Here is a 17532-nt window from a genome sequence, read left to right as displayed (position 1 = left end):
AGAATTGGTCATTTACTTAGGATGATGATATTGTTGGGTTTGTTGTAAGTCCTTATCTCTTAGAAATCCATACATGAAGTACTTACATGAAATATTTATGAATTGAACTGTGTGTCCGAGGTTTTATTTTTCTTTTTAAAAGTGATCAGGTGAAGACATTAAAAAAGTCATACTGATAATTGTTGAAGCTGAGTGATGGAAATTTGGAGATCATTTTACTATTCTGTCTTTATAATAAAAAGTTTAAAATGTAATGAAAATTCTGTTATGCTTTATGTATATTCTATTTTGGTGTCCTTTGATAATGTATATACAGTGGAAATTTTATTATTTTTAGATACTGTGTGTCCTACCTAGTACTACCAGCACTTTTTTTCTTTTTCATTTTTTTGAGACAAGGTCTTGCTCTGTCACCCAGGCTGGAATGCAGTGGTGCACTCTTGGCTCACTACGTACAACCTCAGCTTCCCAGGTAGTAGGACTACAGGCACAGGTCATGTCACCATGCTGGCTAAATTTTTTTTTTTAATAGAGATGAGGTTTCCCTATGTTGCCCAGGCTGGTCTCAAACTCCTGGCCTCGAGTACTCTTCCCACCTCAGCCCCCAAGTTCTGGGGTTACAGGCGTGAGCCACCATGCCTTGCCTTTTTTTTCTTTTTGATGTTATATATTGTTTGGGAACTCTTAAGTTCCTTTGTGAAATTATGCTTTATAAAATGTCTTCTAGGATTCATTTGTGGGGGTCTAACAACCGTCTGTTTTCCATTGATTTCAATTTCTGTGGGCCATTTGGGATGTTATTTTATAGATTTTTTTAATCCATTGGAAATAGTGAGGTGCCCTGAGAAAATTTATTCACATGTAATGCGTTAAATCTTACAAAAGAAGAAATATTACTGAATGATATAGACTGTGTTCATAGTATTAATCTCTTCTCTCTTATTTTTAAAATTTAGTTCTATTGTTTCCACCCTGCTAGCTCTTATGGATGGATTGGACAGCAGAGGGGAAATTGTGGTCATTGGTGCTACCAACAGACTAGATTCTATAGACCCTGCTTTACGAAGGCCTGGTCGCTTTGATAGAGAATTCCTCTTTAGCCTGCCTGATAAAGAGGTAAGAATTTAACGTCACTCAAATTTTGACAAAATATATTGCTGTTTATTAATAATAAGTCTTGGTATAGTAAAAATTTGGAGATTCTTGAGTTTTGTATCATGGTCTTGTCAAGTGATAGTAAACAACTCAAATGGGGACAAATTTTTATTCTTTTCTTTAAATATAATAATGCCTTCCCAAAATTACTCTTAAAATTATTTCAATTTGAGTGTAGCCTTTGGACGTTCTAAGTGTTGCTTCAGAACATATGGCTTAATGAGTAATCAATCCTTAGCCAGTTTTTTAGCCTTGGCTTTTTCATGAATATCATCATATAATCCTACCGAGTTTTTTTAAGTCTACTTAATCTTCTGGGAACCAAAGAGGAAAATATGTCAAGAGCTGTCTGTACTCTTAAAAACAGCTCTTAATATGCACCAGAATGAATAGCTACTTTAGTAGTTACTTTTCTCTTATTTGTGTTTATGACGAATATAACTTTAGTGCTATAAATGCAAATATGTTTAATAATGAGACTTAAGTTCATTAAACTCTTAAAAGTACATCCTTTTTCTAATTTTCACTTTCATATTTTGCTTATATTGAGTTTTTTTGGTTGGTTGTTTATGATAAAGTCTTGCTCTGTCACCCAGGCTGAGGTGCAGTGGCACAATCTCAGCTCACTGCAACTTCCGTCCCCGGGATTCAAGCAATTCTCGTGCCTCAGACTCCCAAGTAGCTGGGATTACAGGCACACGCTACCACGCCCAGCTAATCTTTGTATTTTTAGTAGAGAGTGGTTTTCACCATGTTGGCCAGGCTGGTCTTGAACTTCCAACCTCAAGTGATCCACCTGCCTCGGCCTCCCAAAGTGCTGGGATTACAGGTGTGAGCCACCGCACCCGGCCAGTATTAAGTACTGATCACTTTAAAATTTTAGATAATCAAAAGTATTTTAATCGAAATTAATGTAATCTGAATAGCATTTATTATTATAGTTGTAAAAAATTAAATTGTTTTTATTCATAGGCTCGAAAAGAGATTCTAAAGATTCACACCAGGGATTGGAATCCCAAACCACTGGACACATTTTTAGAAGAGCTAGCAGAAAACTGTGTTGGTAAACATTGTTTTAAGCAGTTAAAATAAATACTACATTTATTTCAAATATGAAACAAGTTATATTAGGTTGGTGCAAAAGTAATTGTGGTTTTTGCCTGTAAAAGTAATGGCAAAAACCACAGTTTCTTTTGCACCAGACTAATAAAGAAATACAAGGTTATATTTGTTTCTTATCTCTTATTTGTGGCATTTTCTTCTCACGAAGTCTTGGTATTAAATAGAGATATTTGACAAATTGGCCATCAGGGGCAGAGTAGATAATAATATAATTGTACAAAATACAATATATTATTATATCATAATAAGATAATAGCTATTCTTTACTGACCATTTTGTAGTCATCCTTTTAAGCATTTTACATATGTTATTTCATGTAATTTTCACATCATTCCTGTGATGTAGGTAGCAGTATCTCTACAGATGAAGAAATGGCTGGAGAGCATTATGTAAATCTTCTAAGGTCATACAGCTAGTAAATTACAAACTGGAATGTGAATCTAGTCTGTGTGATTTTAAAACTCTTGCTTTTGACCTCTGTGCTATACTTAGTGCTTGTGTATTGCACTCTTAAAAGTTGATTGATTGTTGATGGCCATTACTACCCTATAAGTTTACTGGGTAAAAGAGATTTTGGTCTTATTACTCTTAAATATTTGCTAACTATATTCCAAGGCTGATTTTTAATTTTTTTTTTAACCATGGTCATGCTAATAGAGTTTTATGTTTCTTTGTTGGTCGGCTGGTTCTTTTCTTCCCCTGGTTGCTTTGGATAGGATACTGTGGAGCAGATATTAAATCAATATGTGCTGAAGCTGCTTTATGTGCTTTACGACGACGCTACCCACAGATCTATACCACTAGTGAGAAACTGCAGTTGGATCTCTCTTCAATTAATATCTCAGCTAAGGATTTTGAGGTAGCTATGCAAAAGATGATACCAGCCTCCCAAAGAGCTGTGACATCACCTGGGCAGGCACTGTCCACCGTTGTGAAACCACTCCTGCAAAACACTGTTGACAAGATTTTAGAAGCCCTGCAGAGAGTATTTCCACATGCAGAATTCAGAACAAATAAAACATTAGACTCAGGTATAAAACTTGATTGACCATTTAAAGTTAGTTTTTATAATCAGTAAAGTAAAATGTTTCATACATACCAGAAATATTTATTTGTAAAAGAATCTCTTGAAAAGAATTTGGTAATGCTTTACCTGGGATATTTGAAGGAAATTTACTCCATGGATTGCCCTTAACTTAACTTATTGTAAGTTTGGGGTGCATTTTTACATTTACTTATTAATTGATATCTACACAAATATTTTTGATTCTTTGAAAAAATTTAATTGAAGTATGCTGACTTGGTAACTGAAGCAATAAAGATTTGCTTTGCAATCCAAAAGTTACTAATGTACAATTTTTTGGTTTTATAGATATTTCTTGTCCTCTGCTAGAAAGTGACTTGGCTTACAGTGATGATGATGTTCCATCAGTTTATGAAAATGGACTTTCTCAGAAATCTTCTCATAAGGCAAAAGACAATTTTAATTTTCTTCATTTGAATAGGTATATTTTTCTTGCAAATCAATGTTTTTTGCATGTGTAAATTTTCTAAAAATAAATGAGATGTGGTTGAAAAAATAAAAAATGCTAACCAATCTGCTTTTTATTTAAATTAAACTACCAGAAATTTTTTGTTGTTACAGTTATCACAATAGTAGAAATTACAGTCTATAAAAATATTCCTAAAAACCTTTGGGGGTCAGTTTCCAGAAACTATGTGAACCATGTTATGATTGGTTGGCCTTATTGGCAAGACTTTTTACTTATGAAAGTTTATAGTTGACAATTTAGGGGGAAAATTTAAACTGTTTTTTCTAAAACATAGCTTATTAATCATTTCTCTTTCAGAAATGCTTGTTACCAACCTATGTCTTTTCGACCAAGAATATTGATAGTAGGAGAACCAGGATTTGGGCAAGGTTCTCACTTGGCACCAGCTGTCATTCATGCTTTGGAAAAGTTTACTGTATATACATTAGACATTCCTGTTCTTTTTGGAGTTAGTGCTACATCCCCTGAAGAAACATGTGCCCAGGTAATTTGTTGGTGCCCAAGTATAAGACAAAACAGGCTTTCAGAGGCAAAAGCTAAAATTGCCCCATTTTTTTGTATTGTGTTTTTTTGTCTTTCTGATTTGTAACTTTAGGTTTACAAAACAGAGTTATGCATGATTGCTTAGTCATTAAAGAGAATGACTTTAAATCCCACATTCACCCTTAATATCTTTGTGACCTTAGTAAAGTTGTTAGATCTCTCTAATTTTCCCCTTTTGGAAAATGGAGATAATACTACTTACCTCACATGGCTGTTGTGAGAATTAAATGAGTAAAGTACTTAAAATGGTGACTGCTCCTTAGTAAGTACTCAGATATTCTCCAGTTTCTGTTTTTGGTATTTGTATATTAACTTTTTTTTGTTTTTGGTTTTGGTTTTTTTGAGACGGAGTCTTGCTGTGTCACCAGGCTGGAGTGCAGTGGCACGATCCCGGCTCCCTGCAACCTCCGCCTTCCGGGTTCAAGCAATTCTCTTGCCTTAGCCTCCCGAGTAGCTGGGACTACAGGTGCATGCCGCCACACCCAGCTAATTTTTTTTTTTTTTTGTATTTTAATAGAGACGGGGTTTCACCATGTTGCCCAGGATGGTCTCGAACTCCTGGGCTCAGGCAGTCCACCCGCCTCGGCCTCCCAAAGTGCGTGGATTATAGGCATGAGCCACCGCGCCTGGCTATATTAACATTTTTAAAACATAAAAATATTTTATATTTGTAGTTTTGTTTACTTTTGATTACCACAATAGGAAAATCTTCTAGATTTCTCCAGCTGTTTTCTAGTTGCTTGAAGAAATTATCTTTTTCCAAAAAAATGAAACTTTTAATCAACATTTAAAAATAAGGTTGTGGGATTTTGGAGAAGCATTTTAAAAACTTGAGGACTTCATATGTTACTCCTGGGAGGTTAAACATTGTTTCAGACTAGTAGAACTAGCATTATTAACATGCTGACTCTAACTGAATTTGTTTTGTTCTCTCTCTACTAGGTGATTCGTGAAGCTAAGAGAACAGCACCAAGTATAGTGTATGTTCCTCATATCCACGTGTGGTGGGAAATAGTTGGACCGACACTTAAAGCCACATTTACCACATTATTACAGAATATTCCTTCATTTGCTCCAGTTTTACTACTTGCAACTTCTGACAAACCCCATTCTGCTTTGCCAGAAGAGGTAATTTATGTGGGGCGGTATCATTATACTTTCAAAAAGAGTTGTTTGTACCACAATAATCATAACTTATTGAAAAAATTCAAATGCTGTAGAAGTGAATAAAAGGATAAGTTTTCTTATCAAAGATACCATTGGTAACTATTTGGTATATGTGCTCATTGGGTAAGATGGTATATGTATATGTGTATGTATATATTAAGGATACATAAATTTTTTCTCTTGAAAAATGGTATTGTATGCCGGGCGCAGTGGCTCACGCCTGTAATCCCAGCACTTTGGGAGGCCGAGGCGGGTGGATCATGAGGTCAGGAGATTGAGACCATCCTGGCTAACAGGGTGAAACCCCGTCCCTACTAAAAATACAAAAAAAATTAGCTGGGCATGGTGGCTGGCGCCTGCAGTCCCAGCTACTCAGGAGACTGAAGCAGGAGAATGGCATGAACCCTGGAGGCAGAGCTTGCAGTGAGCCGAGTGAGCCACTGCACTCCAGCCTGGGCGACAGAGTGAGACTCCGTCTCAAAAAAAAAAAAAAAAAGTATTTAAAAAACGGGATTATATGATACATACTATTCTGCAATTTGCTTTATTCGCTTATCAATAAATGTATTCATATATTTGTTAGTGCTAAAGTCTTTTTAAGAGCTGCATGGTTTTTCCACTGTTGATGTACTATAATTTATTTATCCAAAGCCCTGTTGATAGGTTTTTTGGTTGTTTTCCAGATTTTTTTCTACTGGACTCTTATAGTGAGCATCCTTGTATTTTAGTTAGTATGAGCACTGGTATGTGGATTTTTCTAGTTTTGATTCCTAGAAGTGGAATAGCTGTAGCTGAATCAAAGAGTATTTTACATTTACAAGTTTTAACAATATTAAATTACTCATTCAAGTTTGTGCCAATTTAGACAACTGCCAATAGTGAACAAAAGGCCATGTTGCTTCTGCCTGGAATACTCTTCTCTTACATACTTGCCTGGCATCATTTTTTATTTTTCTCAAATCTCTGCTCAGATATCACCTCAGGGAGGCCTTCTTTGATCAGAGTTTCTCAATAATAGCAATAGCCCTTTCACCCATCACACTCTTTTCCCTTTTCCTGCTTTATTTGTATTGCCTCCTGCCATTAAATATTAATTTGCTTGACTCTGTTTCCTCATCAGAATGTAAAGTACATGAAATTAGGGACTATTTTTTGTCACCTTTGTGTCCATAGAGCACATAACAAGCATATTGTAGGCTTCTGTGTATTTTAATGAATGAGTTTAATGGGTTTTTTTTCACACTTTTGACAAAATTGGTTTACACTTTTTAGAACACTAGTAGGAAGATAAGTTCAAATACTTACTAAAGAAATATTTATTGAGTGCTTATTTTCTCCCAGGTGTAGTTCCAGGCACTGGAGATATAACAGTGAATAAGATACACAAAAACGTGTATCCTTACACATGTAGGGCTAACATTTTAGTTGAGTGGGGGAGAGAAGTTTTTAAAATTTTATAATACTAACTATTATTGTGGAGAACGATTTAGCTAAGGGGTACCAAAAGAGTATGGGTAGGTTACAGTGTTAAATAGGCTAGGTAAGGCCTCAGTAAGAAGATGATATTTGGCCGGATGCAGTGGTTCACGCCTGTAATCCTAGCACTTTGGGAGGCCGGGGTGGGCGAATCACCTGAGATCAGGAGTTCAAGACCAGCCTGGCCAACATGGTGAAACCTTGTCTCTACAAAAATTAGCCGGACATGGTGATGTGTGCCTGTAATCCCAGCTACTCGGGAGGCTGAGGAGGGAGAATCGCTTGAACCTGGAAGGTGGGGTTTGTAGTGAGCCAAGATCCCACCATTGCACTCCAGCTGGGGCGACAAAGCAAAACTCCATCTCAAAAAAAAAAAAAAAAAATGATGATGATGATATTTGAGGAAAGACGTGGAAGACGTGGAAAAGGTAACGTAGTGAACCATTGGAATAGCTGAGGGACAAAAGGTCCTAGCAGAGGAAGAAGCAAATGCAGAGGCTCTGAGGCAGATCTGTGTCTGGCAGGTTGGAAAAATAGCAAGAAGGCCAGGATGATAGAGCAGAGTAAGTGAGGGGTAGTGTCGGAGGAAAGGAGGCCAAGGTTATCAAGGGACCAGATTATGTCCCCAGTGACTCTGTATAATAATTGATTACAGAACCTCCAAGTTAAATAAGGTAGGAAATGAATATTAAGTATATATTATAAACTCTTTGAGTGGGGGAGGTCCTTAAAGGTTCCCAGTTTAGTTAATTATCTAGTTTCATACCCTACACTGTCGCCTTTATGTGGATATCTCATATGTTGAAACACTTTCTACACAGTTCTTTTTGTTACCTTTGACTCCTAAAAATCCAACTTATTGAAGGAGGCTTTCATTTCTCTTTCTTTTTTTTTTAAACTTATAAAGGGGTCATGCTAATCTTCTGTATTGTTCCAATTTTAGTATATGTGCTGCTGAAGTGAGCACAAATCTTCCACTTCTTAATCTCCATTCATTTCCCAGATTGCATATGGAACTTGACTAATACATCTTCATCATGACAAGTCTTTGTATATTTGAATACTCTTTTATGTCTTGCTGATCCAGGCCTTTTCACATTAAACAGGATATGGTATATTCATTAGGGCTATTAATAAAGTAGAAGTTTATTTCTTACTTACTTTAACAATACTAGGCAGGTTGATTACATTGGCAAGTTTGTCTTCTGCTATGCAGTCATTCAAACAATCAAGCTGAAAGATACTTTATTTTACTTTATTTTATTTTATTGTTTATTTATTTATTTTTGGAGATGGAGTCGCACTGTGTTGCCTAGGCTAACAGTGTAGTGTAGGGGTGCGATCTTGGCTCACTGCAGCCTCAGCCTCCTGGGTTTAAGCAATTATCCTGCCTCAGCCTCCCGAGTAGCTGGGATTACAGGCATCCGCCACCATGCCCAGCTAATTTTGTATTTGTAGTAGAGATGGGGTTTCACCATGTTGGCCAGGCTGGTCTTGAACTCCTGACCTCAGGTGAGCCACTGTGCCCGGCCTGTTTTCTTATTTTCATCATGTAGCCTTCCAGGTCGCTTTCAGTACAGTCAACTGAAAGGACACGCTCTTGCTTGTGCCTGACTTGGAACTGGTGTAAATAATTTCCTCTCAAATTCCACTGGCTAAAGCTCAGTCACATAGCCTACTTCATTGCAAGAAAGGCTAGGAAATCTGACCTAGCTGTGTGCCCAAAGAACAAGAATAGAGATTGTGGTAATAGTAGACTTTGTTACACAGCACACCAGGTTGTAGTTTCTTCAAAATTCTTGTCAGTCTCCTGAATGTCTTTCTTTTTTCTAGTTCTTTTGGAAGGCCAGAGCCAGAATGAATGAAGTACTCTAGCAGTGTTCTGATTAACACAGTGGAAAAAAAAGATTGTTAGCCGTAGTATTACTGGCTTCTTATTCTATCAACTGAGACTATTAATCATTTTGAGATTTGAAATAAAGATAATGGCTTTATGCTCCGGGTAACAAGTAAGACAAACTAGGTGAACTTTGTATGGATGTGGAGAGGTCGAAAAAATGTAATCGGTTTAATCTGGGGAAACTTTTTCGAGAATGTGGAAATTCTATACCAAAAGATCTTTTCTTAAAGGATAGCTTCTCTTACTTTTTTTCTTAGGATAATATTTTCTAAGCATATAATTGCAAACTGGGTAAAATATTTTAATACCACATTCTATAAGTAGGGGAGAATGGGCCTGGGACTAGGAATTACCCATTTTTATAAAATGAGCATGGTGGTGTGCACCTGTAGTCCCAGCTACTCGGGAGGCTGAAGCGGGAGAACTGCTTGAATCTGGGAGGTGGGGGCTGCAGTGAGTCGAGATTGCACCACTGCACTCCAGCCTAGGTGACAGAGTGAGACCCTGTCTCAAAAAAAAAAAAAAGACAAACCTTACAATTTCATCCATTTTTTTAAGCATATAGTATAGTCGCATTAAGTGCATTTACAATGTTGGGCAACCATCACCACTATCCAGATCTTTCTTGTTATCCCAAGCAGAAACTCTGTACCTATTAACGGTAATTCCCCATTTCTATCTTCCCACAGCCCTCGGTAACTTCTGTTATAATTTGGCTCTGAATTATTTATTCTAGGTACCTCATATAATTTGAATATGTATTTGTCTTTTGTGTCTTATTTAGTGTAATGTTTTCAAGTTCATCCATGTTGTATCTTGTGTCCAAATTTTATTCCTTTTTAGGGTGAATACTTTTCCATTGTATGTATATACCACATTTTGTATCCATTCATCTGGTGACAGACATTTGGGTCAGCTTCACCTCCTGACGTTTGTGAATAAAGCTGCTGTGATTACTGGAGTACAAATACTCGTTTGAGTTTTTGTTTTCAGTTCTTTGGGATCTATACCTAGAAGTGGAATTGCCACATCATATACTAATTCTGTGTTTAAACTTTGAGAAACCACCAAATTGTTTTCCACCGCAGCTACACTATTTTACATTCTTACCAGCAGTCCACTGAGTTTCCAATATCTCTCTTGTAGCCCACACTTACCTTCTGGCCTTTATATTTTGGTTTTTGTTTGTTTGTTTGCTTTTTATTTTTGAACAATTGCTCTTTCTTATATCTCATTTGGGGTTGGGAAAATGAATTAATTGATCTCAACAAACCTTTTAAGTATCAGGGCCAGGCACGGTGGCATATGCGTGTAATTGTAGCACTTTGGGAGGCCAGGGCAGGAGGATCACTTAAGCCCAGGAATTTGAGATCAGCCTGGGCAACACAAGGAGACACTATCTCTACAAAAAGTTTAAAAATTAGCTGAGTGTGGTGGTGCGTGCCTGTAGTCCCAGCTACTCAGGAGGCTGAGTTAAGAGGATTGCTTGAGCCCAGTCTGAGGTTGCAGTGAGCTATGATTGTGCCACTGCAATCCAGCCTGAGTGACAGAGCGAGACCTTGTCTCTTAAAAAAAAAAAAAAGAAAACGAAAAAAGTAAAATATCATCAAGTCAGTTCCTTTATTAATTGTAGTTTGGGTTCTTGAGTTCTCATGATTTTTAGTTCCTTAATCTCTTGTAAACATGGTTTATACATAAATCTAACATTCTTTAAAGACTTGTTTAAAAAATATAGTTTAGCTTGTCATTAAAAATATGTGTATAATAACCTGCTATTGTCTTAAATGACTGACACATGCATTTCATATGCATGTGTGTATATATACTGCATACATATGTTTATATACTGTACAGATGCTCCTTGACATATGATGGGTTTATTTGGACATAACCCGATTGTTAAGTGGAGGGACATACTGAATACATGTCACTTTCATGCTGCTGTAAAGTCTAAAAATTGTAAATTGAACCATTGTAAGTTGGGGATCATCTGTATATATGATATATATTGCATTTATTTTCTTTTTTAAGGTGCAAGAATTGTTTATCCGTGATTATGGAGAGATTTTTAATGTCCAGTTACCGGATAAAGAAGAACGGACAAAATTTTTTGAAGATTTAATTCTAAAACAAGCTGCTAAGCCTCCTATATCAAAAAAGAAAGCAGGTTAGTTTCTATATCAAAGTTAATATTTAATAATTTTGAGAAAGTAGGAATGAAATAGTTAAGGCATTGACATGTGTCTGATAACACAAGCTCAAAACCTCAGTCATGAGGTTGATGCATCTGCTGCTTAAAAATCTCTATGCTTCCCATTAAAATAGACTAAAGTTCTTAAGGTACACAAGGTCTTTCATAGTATAGCCCCAATCTATCTTTCTAAGCTCATTTTGGGCACTTGTGTTCTGCCTCAGCCCTCCACCCCCACATTTTTTTTCTCATAAAACACTATCTTTAAACCATATGTAACATAATTTTACCTTTTCACTATTTTAGTAATGCTTGCTCTCTCATCAGTAAAGCTTCTATCTCTATCCCCCATCTCTGTCTAAAGAACTACTTATTCTTTTATTTTTATTTTTTGAGACAGGGTCTGTGTCATCCGCTGGAGTGAAGTGGCATGATCGAGGCTCAACTGTAGCCTCAACTTCCTGGGCTCAAGCATCCTCCCACCTCAGCCTCCCAAGTAGCTAGGACAAGAGGCTCATGCCAAAATGCCCGGCTAAATACTTGTCCTTTTAGTATACCTCATTTATTCTTTATTATGAAGCCTTTCCTAACTTATATGGGCAAAATGAATTGCTTCTGCCTTTATGACCCATCATACTTTTAAAATACTACTAATATGGCATCACAATGATATAATTATGCCTCTTACTCCCTTAGTTTGTCAGCTCATTGTGGCAGGACTCTAATAATCCTTTTTTTCATCCTGAGTACTCATTGGATATCTATTTAAACAAAATAACCTGTTGGTATATTTGAAACATATTACACATTTTCATTAGTTCAAAACTAGTAAAGAAGGCTTTTTTATAGTTAGAATATTTTTGTCCTGGAAATAATGCAATTTCAAAGTTTAATAGCCTCTTAAATTATCTTTTTTTTTTTTTTTTTTTTTTTTTTCTTGAGACGGAGTCTCTCTGTCACCCAGGCTGGAGTGCAGTGGCACGATCTTGGCTCACTGCAAGCTCTGCCTCCCGGATTCACGCCATTCTCCTGCCTCAGCCTCCTGAGTAGGTAGGACTACAGGCGCATGCCACCACGCCCAGCTAATTTTTTGTATTTTTAGTAGAGACCGGGTTTCACTGTATTAGCCAGGGTGGTCTCGATCTCCTGACCTGGTGATCCACCCACCTCGGTCTCCCAAAGTGCTGGGATTACAGGTATGAGCCACCACACCCGGCTGCCTCTTAAATTATCTTAAAATGGAACAGAGGTAATGACTTGTAGGAATTAGCATTCCAAATTACAAGTTACTAATGATTTCTGGAGGGGACGTAGGGTTAGAGATTATGGTAATACTTTTGTATTTCAAATCTTTGGATTCCTTGCATATATAAGGAAGATAATCCCTCAAATCCTGACTCTGTTTTCATTAAATCACTTGTCAACCTCAATGTTATGGAGGAGCAGTAACTAAACTCTTCCATTCATGTGAAGTTTTGCAGGCTTTGGAGGTACTCCCAGTAGCACCACCACCTGAGCCAAGATCACTGACAGCAGAAGAAGTGAAACGACTAGAAGAACAAGAAGAAGATACATTTAGAGAACTGAGGATTTTCTTAAGAAATGTTACACATAGGCTTGCTATTGACAAGCGATTCCGAGTGTTTACTAAGCCTGTTGACCCTGATGAGGTATTAGTTTAATCTTTGGATCAAGTGTGTTCTAGGCCATAATGCTTCACAATCAAAGGATATTTGAAGAGTTTATGTGGTTCTGCCTACACTCTGAACTAGTTTTATCTATTGGAAACATGTACCGGGTTAGTGTCCTAAGCACATGTAGACTTTAAGAGCAGGGTAACGCATTTTCCTTTCCTGCAGACAATTAACTTTGTCTCCCCAACCTAAACATTCCAGAAGTAATTGAGAATGTCTTCTTTTTTTTTTTTTTTTTTTTTGAAACGGAGTTTTGCTCCTGTTGCCCGGGCTAGAGTGCAATGGCGCGATCTCTGCTCATTGCAACCTCCACCTCCCAGGTTCAAGTGATTCTTCTGCCTCAGCCTCCCAAGTAGCTGGGACTACAGGCGTGTGCCACCACGTCCAGCTAATTTTTGTATTTTTAGTAGAGACAGGGTTTCTCCATGTTGGCCAGGCTGGTCTCAAACTCCTGACCTCAGGTAATCCACCCACCTCAGCCTCCCAAAGTGCTGGGATTACAGGCTTGAGCCACCATGCTTGGCCTTTTTTTTTTTTTTTTTTTTTTTTGTAGTAAGGGTTGAGGCCTCACTCTGTTGCCCAGGCTGGAGTGCGGTGACACAAATCATCTTTCACTGCAACCTTGTAGAGATAGGGTCTTGCTGTGTTGCCCAGCCTAGTCTCAAACTCTTGGCCTCAAGCAATCTTCCTGTCTCAGCCTCCCAAAGTGCTGGGGATTACAGGCATGATATTATTATGACCTACACGATTGGAAGAGACCTGGAGAGCCAGGTCTTAAGTTGCCCTGAAGGATGGGTGGCAATTGGATGAGGAAAGAATATAGGCTGTTACTGGAGAATACAGCTGCCCAAGAATAAGAAACAATTACTGGAGAATACAGTTGCCCAAGGAATAGAAACAAATACAAAACAAAAACAGCCTTAAATCAAGTGAAAGGTTTTATGTTAAATATATTATCATAATCTCTTACGTATTTATTCTCTATCTCCTATATTGCCTGGCAGAGAAACTTGACTCACCTGTTATGTTTAGAGTTAATTTTGTGATTTGATCATTTGCTTGAATTTTAGGTTCCTGATTATGTCACTGTAATAAAGCAACCAATGGACCTTTCATCTGTAATCAGTAAAATTGATCTACACAAGTATCTGACTGTGAAAGACTATTTGAGAGATATTGATCTAATCTGTAGTAATGCCTTAGAATACAATCCAGATAGAGATCCTGGAGGTGAGCATTAGTGAATTTTTTTCAGGGGGTTGAGTTGGGGGGCAGCTAACACTTAGGGTTGATTTTTGTGTCAGGTGCTATATTATAAACATAATCAAAATACTATTTAATCCTCACAACAACCATTTTACAAATGGTAAAAATGAAGTTTAGAAAGGTTAAAAACATTGCTGAAGGTCACACTTCCAGGAAAGGACAGAGTGAGAATTTGAATGCAGGTTTCTTTCATTCCCAAATCCCTGTTTATTAACAATTACATGATAGATCCTCTAATGAGACACAAAATGGCTTGTATACTTTGTATATCAGTGCTCTTCCTCAAAGTGGAAAAGTAGGCACTCTGTAATGAAATAGTTTTTAAAATATTCTATTAGTTAAGACCATTATAATTTTTATTACAAAAGCAATATAATCTAGGGCTTACTAGTAGTAATATTTTAAAAAATCTAGTCCCCCATTTCCTTTCTCCAAAGGCAGACACTGTTAAGTTTGAGGATATCTTTTCAGACCTTTTTCTGTGCATATACCCCTTCTGCTTTCACCTATCCGCTCTATTAATATAAAATTTAATGGGTACAATGTATGTTATTTGGGTGGTGGATACCCCCAAAGCCCTGACTTCATGTGCAGTCTGTGCCTATAACAAAAATTACACTTGCACCCCATAAATTTTTACAAATTTTTAAAAATAAAATGTATAAAGGATTTTTAATGATATGTTTGTTCTGCAGCTTGTCCATTTCCAAGAAATGTTCTTTCTTGGGTGCTTATTTAATTTTTTGATGGCTTCCTGTTATTACAGATGCAGAGTTCTTTAACTCTTACCAGTGGATAAAAAGATACATTTTAAAAATAGTTGTTTTCTGTATTCATTTCTCCTCCAGTACATTGGCTTTCTGTTTTTAAATTGGTGGTGCTTGTTAGTTAGATTGATTAGTATAGGAAACTACTAAAATTTTTTTCAACAATTGAAAAGCTTACTATTCTTTCCCTCCCAGTCCTCTAGCTCACCTTCCCTAGGCATTTCCCTGTAGTTCAGAGTTCTGGAGTCAAGCAGTAGGAAACAGACTAACAAGATGAGAACAGTCCATTGTACGTAGGAAGAAGAAATGAGGTACCCTGGAGGCAGAGGGCTTTCTCTGTTGCATTGCAATCATGCTGTTGCTGCTGCTCTCTTTCTGTCTATTGTGGCAATCTAAAATTACTTCAGGCTAGTGGTGTCAAATGTTAGTGGACATCAGAATCTCCTAAAGGACTTCATAAAATATGGATCACTGGACCCCATCTCTAGGGTTTCTGATTCTGTAGGTGTGGCCCCTGAGAATTTGCATTTCTAATGAGTTTCCCGGTGACACTGAGGCTGCTGAGTTCTGGAACCACTACTTAGACCTTGCCCTGACTTTCTTCAGGCCCAAATGCCATGTTAGAAAGCCCACTTCAACATTCTGCGTGTAATGTACTGTATAACCTGGGAGTGAATTTTGCAATCTCTAGTCCTTTGAGGAGTATTGATGTGGCTCAAGCAATCCTGCATTCACTTATTCCGTCTTCTGCCTCAAATCATATTCCAGTTTGTAGTATTCATACTCTGAGTTTAGGATTTTCCCAGTGTTTCCTGTGGAGGGTTGCTTTTTCATTGTCTTTGTCTATTTTCTTTGTCAATGCAATAACAACCTCTATAAATCTCTTGCAAAATTCTTTCACATTCTTTGTTCACTAATGACACTGATAGCCTTCTCTTTTATTTTTTGTTATCATGTTTAATCTCTTGCTATTGATTGACTCCTTTTTTTTTTCTGATATTTCAAAGGGATCTGAACAGGACAGAGCAGTAAAATTGTTTGGGTTTAGTTTGCCATATTGAATCAGATGTCCAGAACATTAGATTAGCACCAGAAACAGAATAGGACAATTCCAGTAACTTTGATTGTTCTTGGTAAAAGTCAAAAGGAATTGTAAGAGCTACTATCTTAGCCTAATATGCTGGGTTTATTTTTGGTATATTATTAAAAGGGGGAAATTAAAAATTACATTTTTTACTCACTTCATAGATCGTCTTATTAGGCATAGAGCCTGTGCTTTAAGAGATACTGCCTATGCCATAATTAAAGAAGAACTTGATGAAGACTTTGAGCAGCTCTGTGAAGAAATTCAGGAATCTAGAAAGAAAAGAGGTAGGAAAGTGATTTGGTTGATTTGTACCAACCTAATATTATGAATGAATTTCAGAATATATGAATTTCAGAAGCATCTGAAAAGGATGCTTCAGATGTATTTTGTACTTTTAGTTAATCCTTCATGTAATTTTGAAATCTGGAAATCCTTTTGACATCCCACATATCTATTTATAAGGTTGTAGCTCCTCCAAATATGCCCCGTCTTACTACCATGTGATGCCAAAGCAAAATTCCACTCTTGTTGGTGATAAAAGATCAGACCCAGAGCAGAATGAAAAGCTAAAGACACCGAGTACTCCTGTGGCTTGCAGCACTCCTGGTAAGTACTCAAGTAGTTTTCATTTATGAAATTATAACTTTATTCTTTTCTAATGCCATTAACTTTCTCCCTTATTTTCCTTTATTTGTGTTAATGCAGTTAATTATATTGATTTTGTTACTATTAAGACAACTTTGCATTCTTGAAATAAATCCAAGTTTATAATGTACCACTTGCAACCCAGAAGTTACCGTCTAATTGTGGACTGTCTTGATTTGAAACTGATGTCTGTAAATTCTGGTCTGTTTCTTACTCCCCCTTATTCTCAGAAGGTAACTCCACATGTTACCTATTCAAAGCCTGTCGGGTTTTCTAAGGCTTGCCTTCCTTGGCAGACTTCTAATTCCAATTTTTATTCTTTAAGCCCCTTTGTCAGACTGCTTAGCTTCTCAGCCTCTGTTATTCACTTGTTTTCCCAGATTTTAGCACTGTAATTCCTCACTACCCTTTTTTTTTTTTTTTTTTTTTTTGAGATGGAGTCTCGCTCTGTCACCCAGGCTGGAGTGCAGTGGTGCGATCTCGGCTCACCGCAACCGCTGCGTCCCGGGTTCATGCCATTCTCCTGCCTCAGCCTCCCAAGTAGCTGGGACTATAGGCACCCGCCACCCGCCACTATGCCTGGCTAATTTTTCTCTTTTTTTTGTATTTTTAGAGAGACGGGGTTTCACCGTGTTAGCCAGGATGGTCTCGATCTCCTGACCTCATGTTCCACCCACCTCGGCCTCCCAAAGTGCTGGGATTACAGGCGTGAGCCACTGCGCCTGGCCATTCCTCACTACCTTTTTAGATCTCTGTGTGTGTGTGTTAAGGTTAGGGTTAGCAGTGTTTGCTGGGGTTGAACCTTCTATTGTATTGCAAGTTTGTCCATCCTCGGGTAATTGATTTGAGATAGATAAAGAATAAGCCCTTCTTTTAAAAAAATGGGAGGAGGCAGCTGGGAAAGGAAAGATAAGAGAAGAAAATTAGCAAGAGGCCTTCACTACCAGAATGCTGACAGTCAAATCA

At 37.3% G+C, this 17532-nt stretch overlaps 1 protein-coding gene and 1 non-coding gene across 3 annotated transcripts in view; one reads left to right on the top strand and one right to left on the bottom strand.

Moving 5' to 3' along the window:
- ATAD2 (ATPase family AAA domain containing 2) overlaps positions 1–17532 on the top strand; it is a 96539-nt gene that overhangs the window by 65983 nt on the left and 13024 nt on the right. For both annotated transcript variants that reach the window (XM_055348718.2, XM_004047486.5), the window contains 11 exons: positions 957–1116; positions 2128–2218; positions 2994–3308; positions 3650–3782; positions 4128–4314; positions 5316–5501; positions 10948–11083; positions 12581–12777; positions 13872–14031; positions 16083–16205; positions 16384–16527. In XM_055348718.2, coding sequence (XP_055204693.1) covers positions 957–1116; positions 2128–2218; positions 2994–3308; positions 3650–3782; positions 4128–4314; positions 5316–5501; positions 10948–11083; positions 12581–12777; positions 13872–14031; positions 16083–16205; positions 16384–16527 — 1832 coding nt within the window. The remainder of the gene's footprint in view (positions 1–956; positions 1117–2127; positions 2219–2993; positions 3309–3649; positions 3783–4127; positions 4315–5315; positions 5502–10947; positions 11084–12580; positions 12778–13871; positions 14032–16082; positions 16206–16383; positions 16528–17532) is intronic.
- Positions 7878–7983, bottom strand: LOC115935662 (U6 spliceosomal RNA). Its single transcript, XR_004071285.1, has one exon. It is a non-coding gene; the product is annotated as a U6 spliceosomal RNA (small nuclear RNA).

The sequence above is a fragment of the Gorilla gorilla genome, chromosome 7 (assembly GCF_029281585.2).
Source record: "Gorilla gorilla gorilla isolate KB3781 chromosome 7, NHGRI_mGorGor1-v2.1_pri, whole genome shotgun sequence".
NCBI classification, from domain to species: Eukaryota; Metazoa; Chordata; class Mammalia; order Primates; family Hominidae; genus Gorilla; species Gorilla gorilla.
Note: the sequence above shows the minus strand (reverse complement) of the source record. Positions and strands in the feature narration are given on the sequence as shown.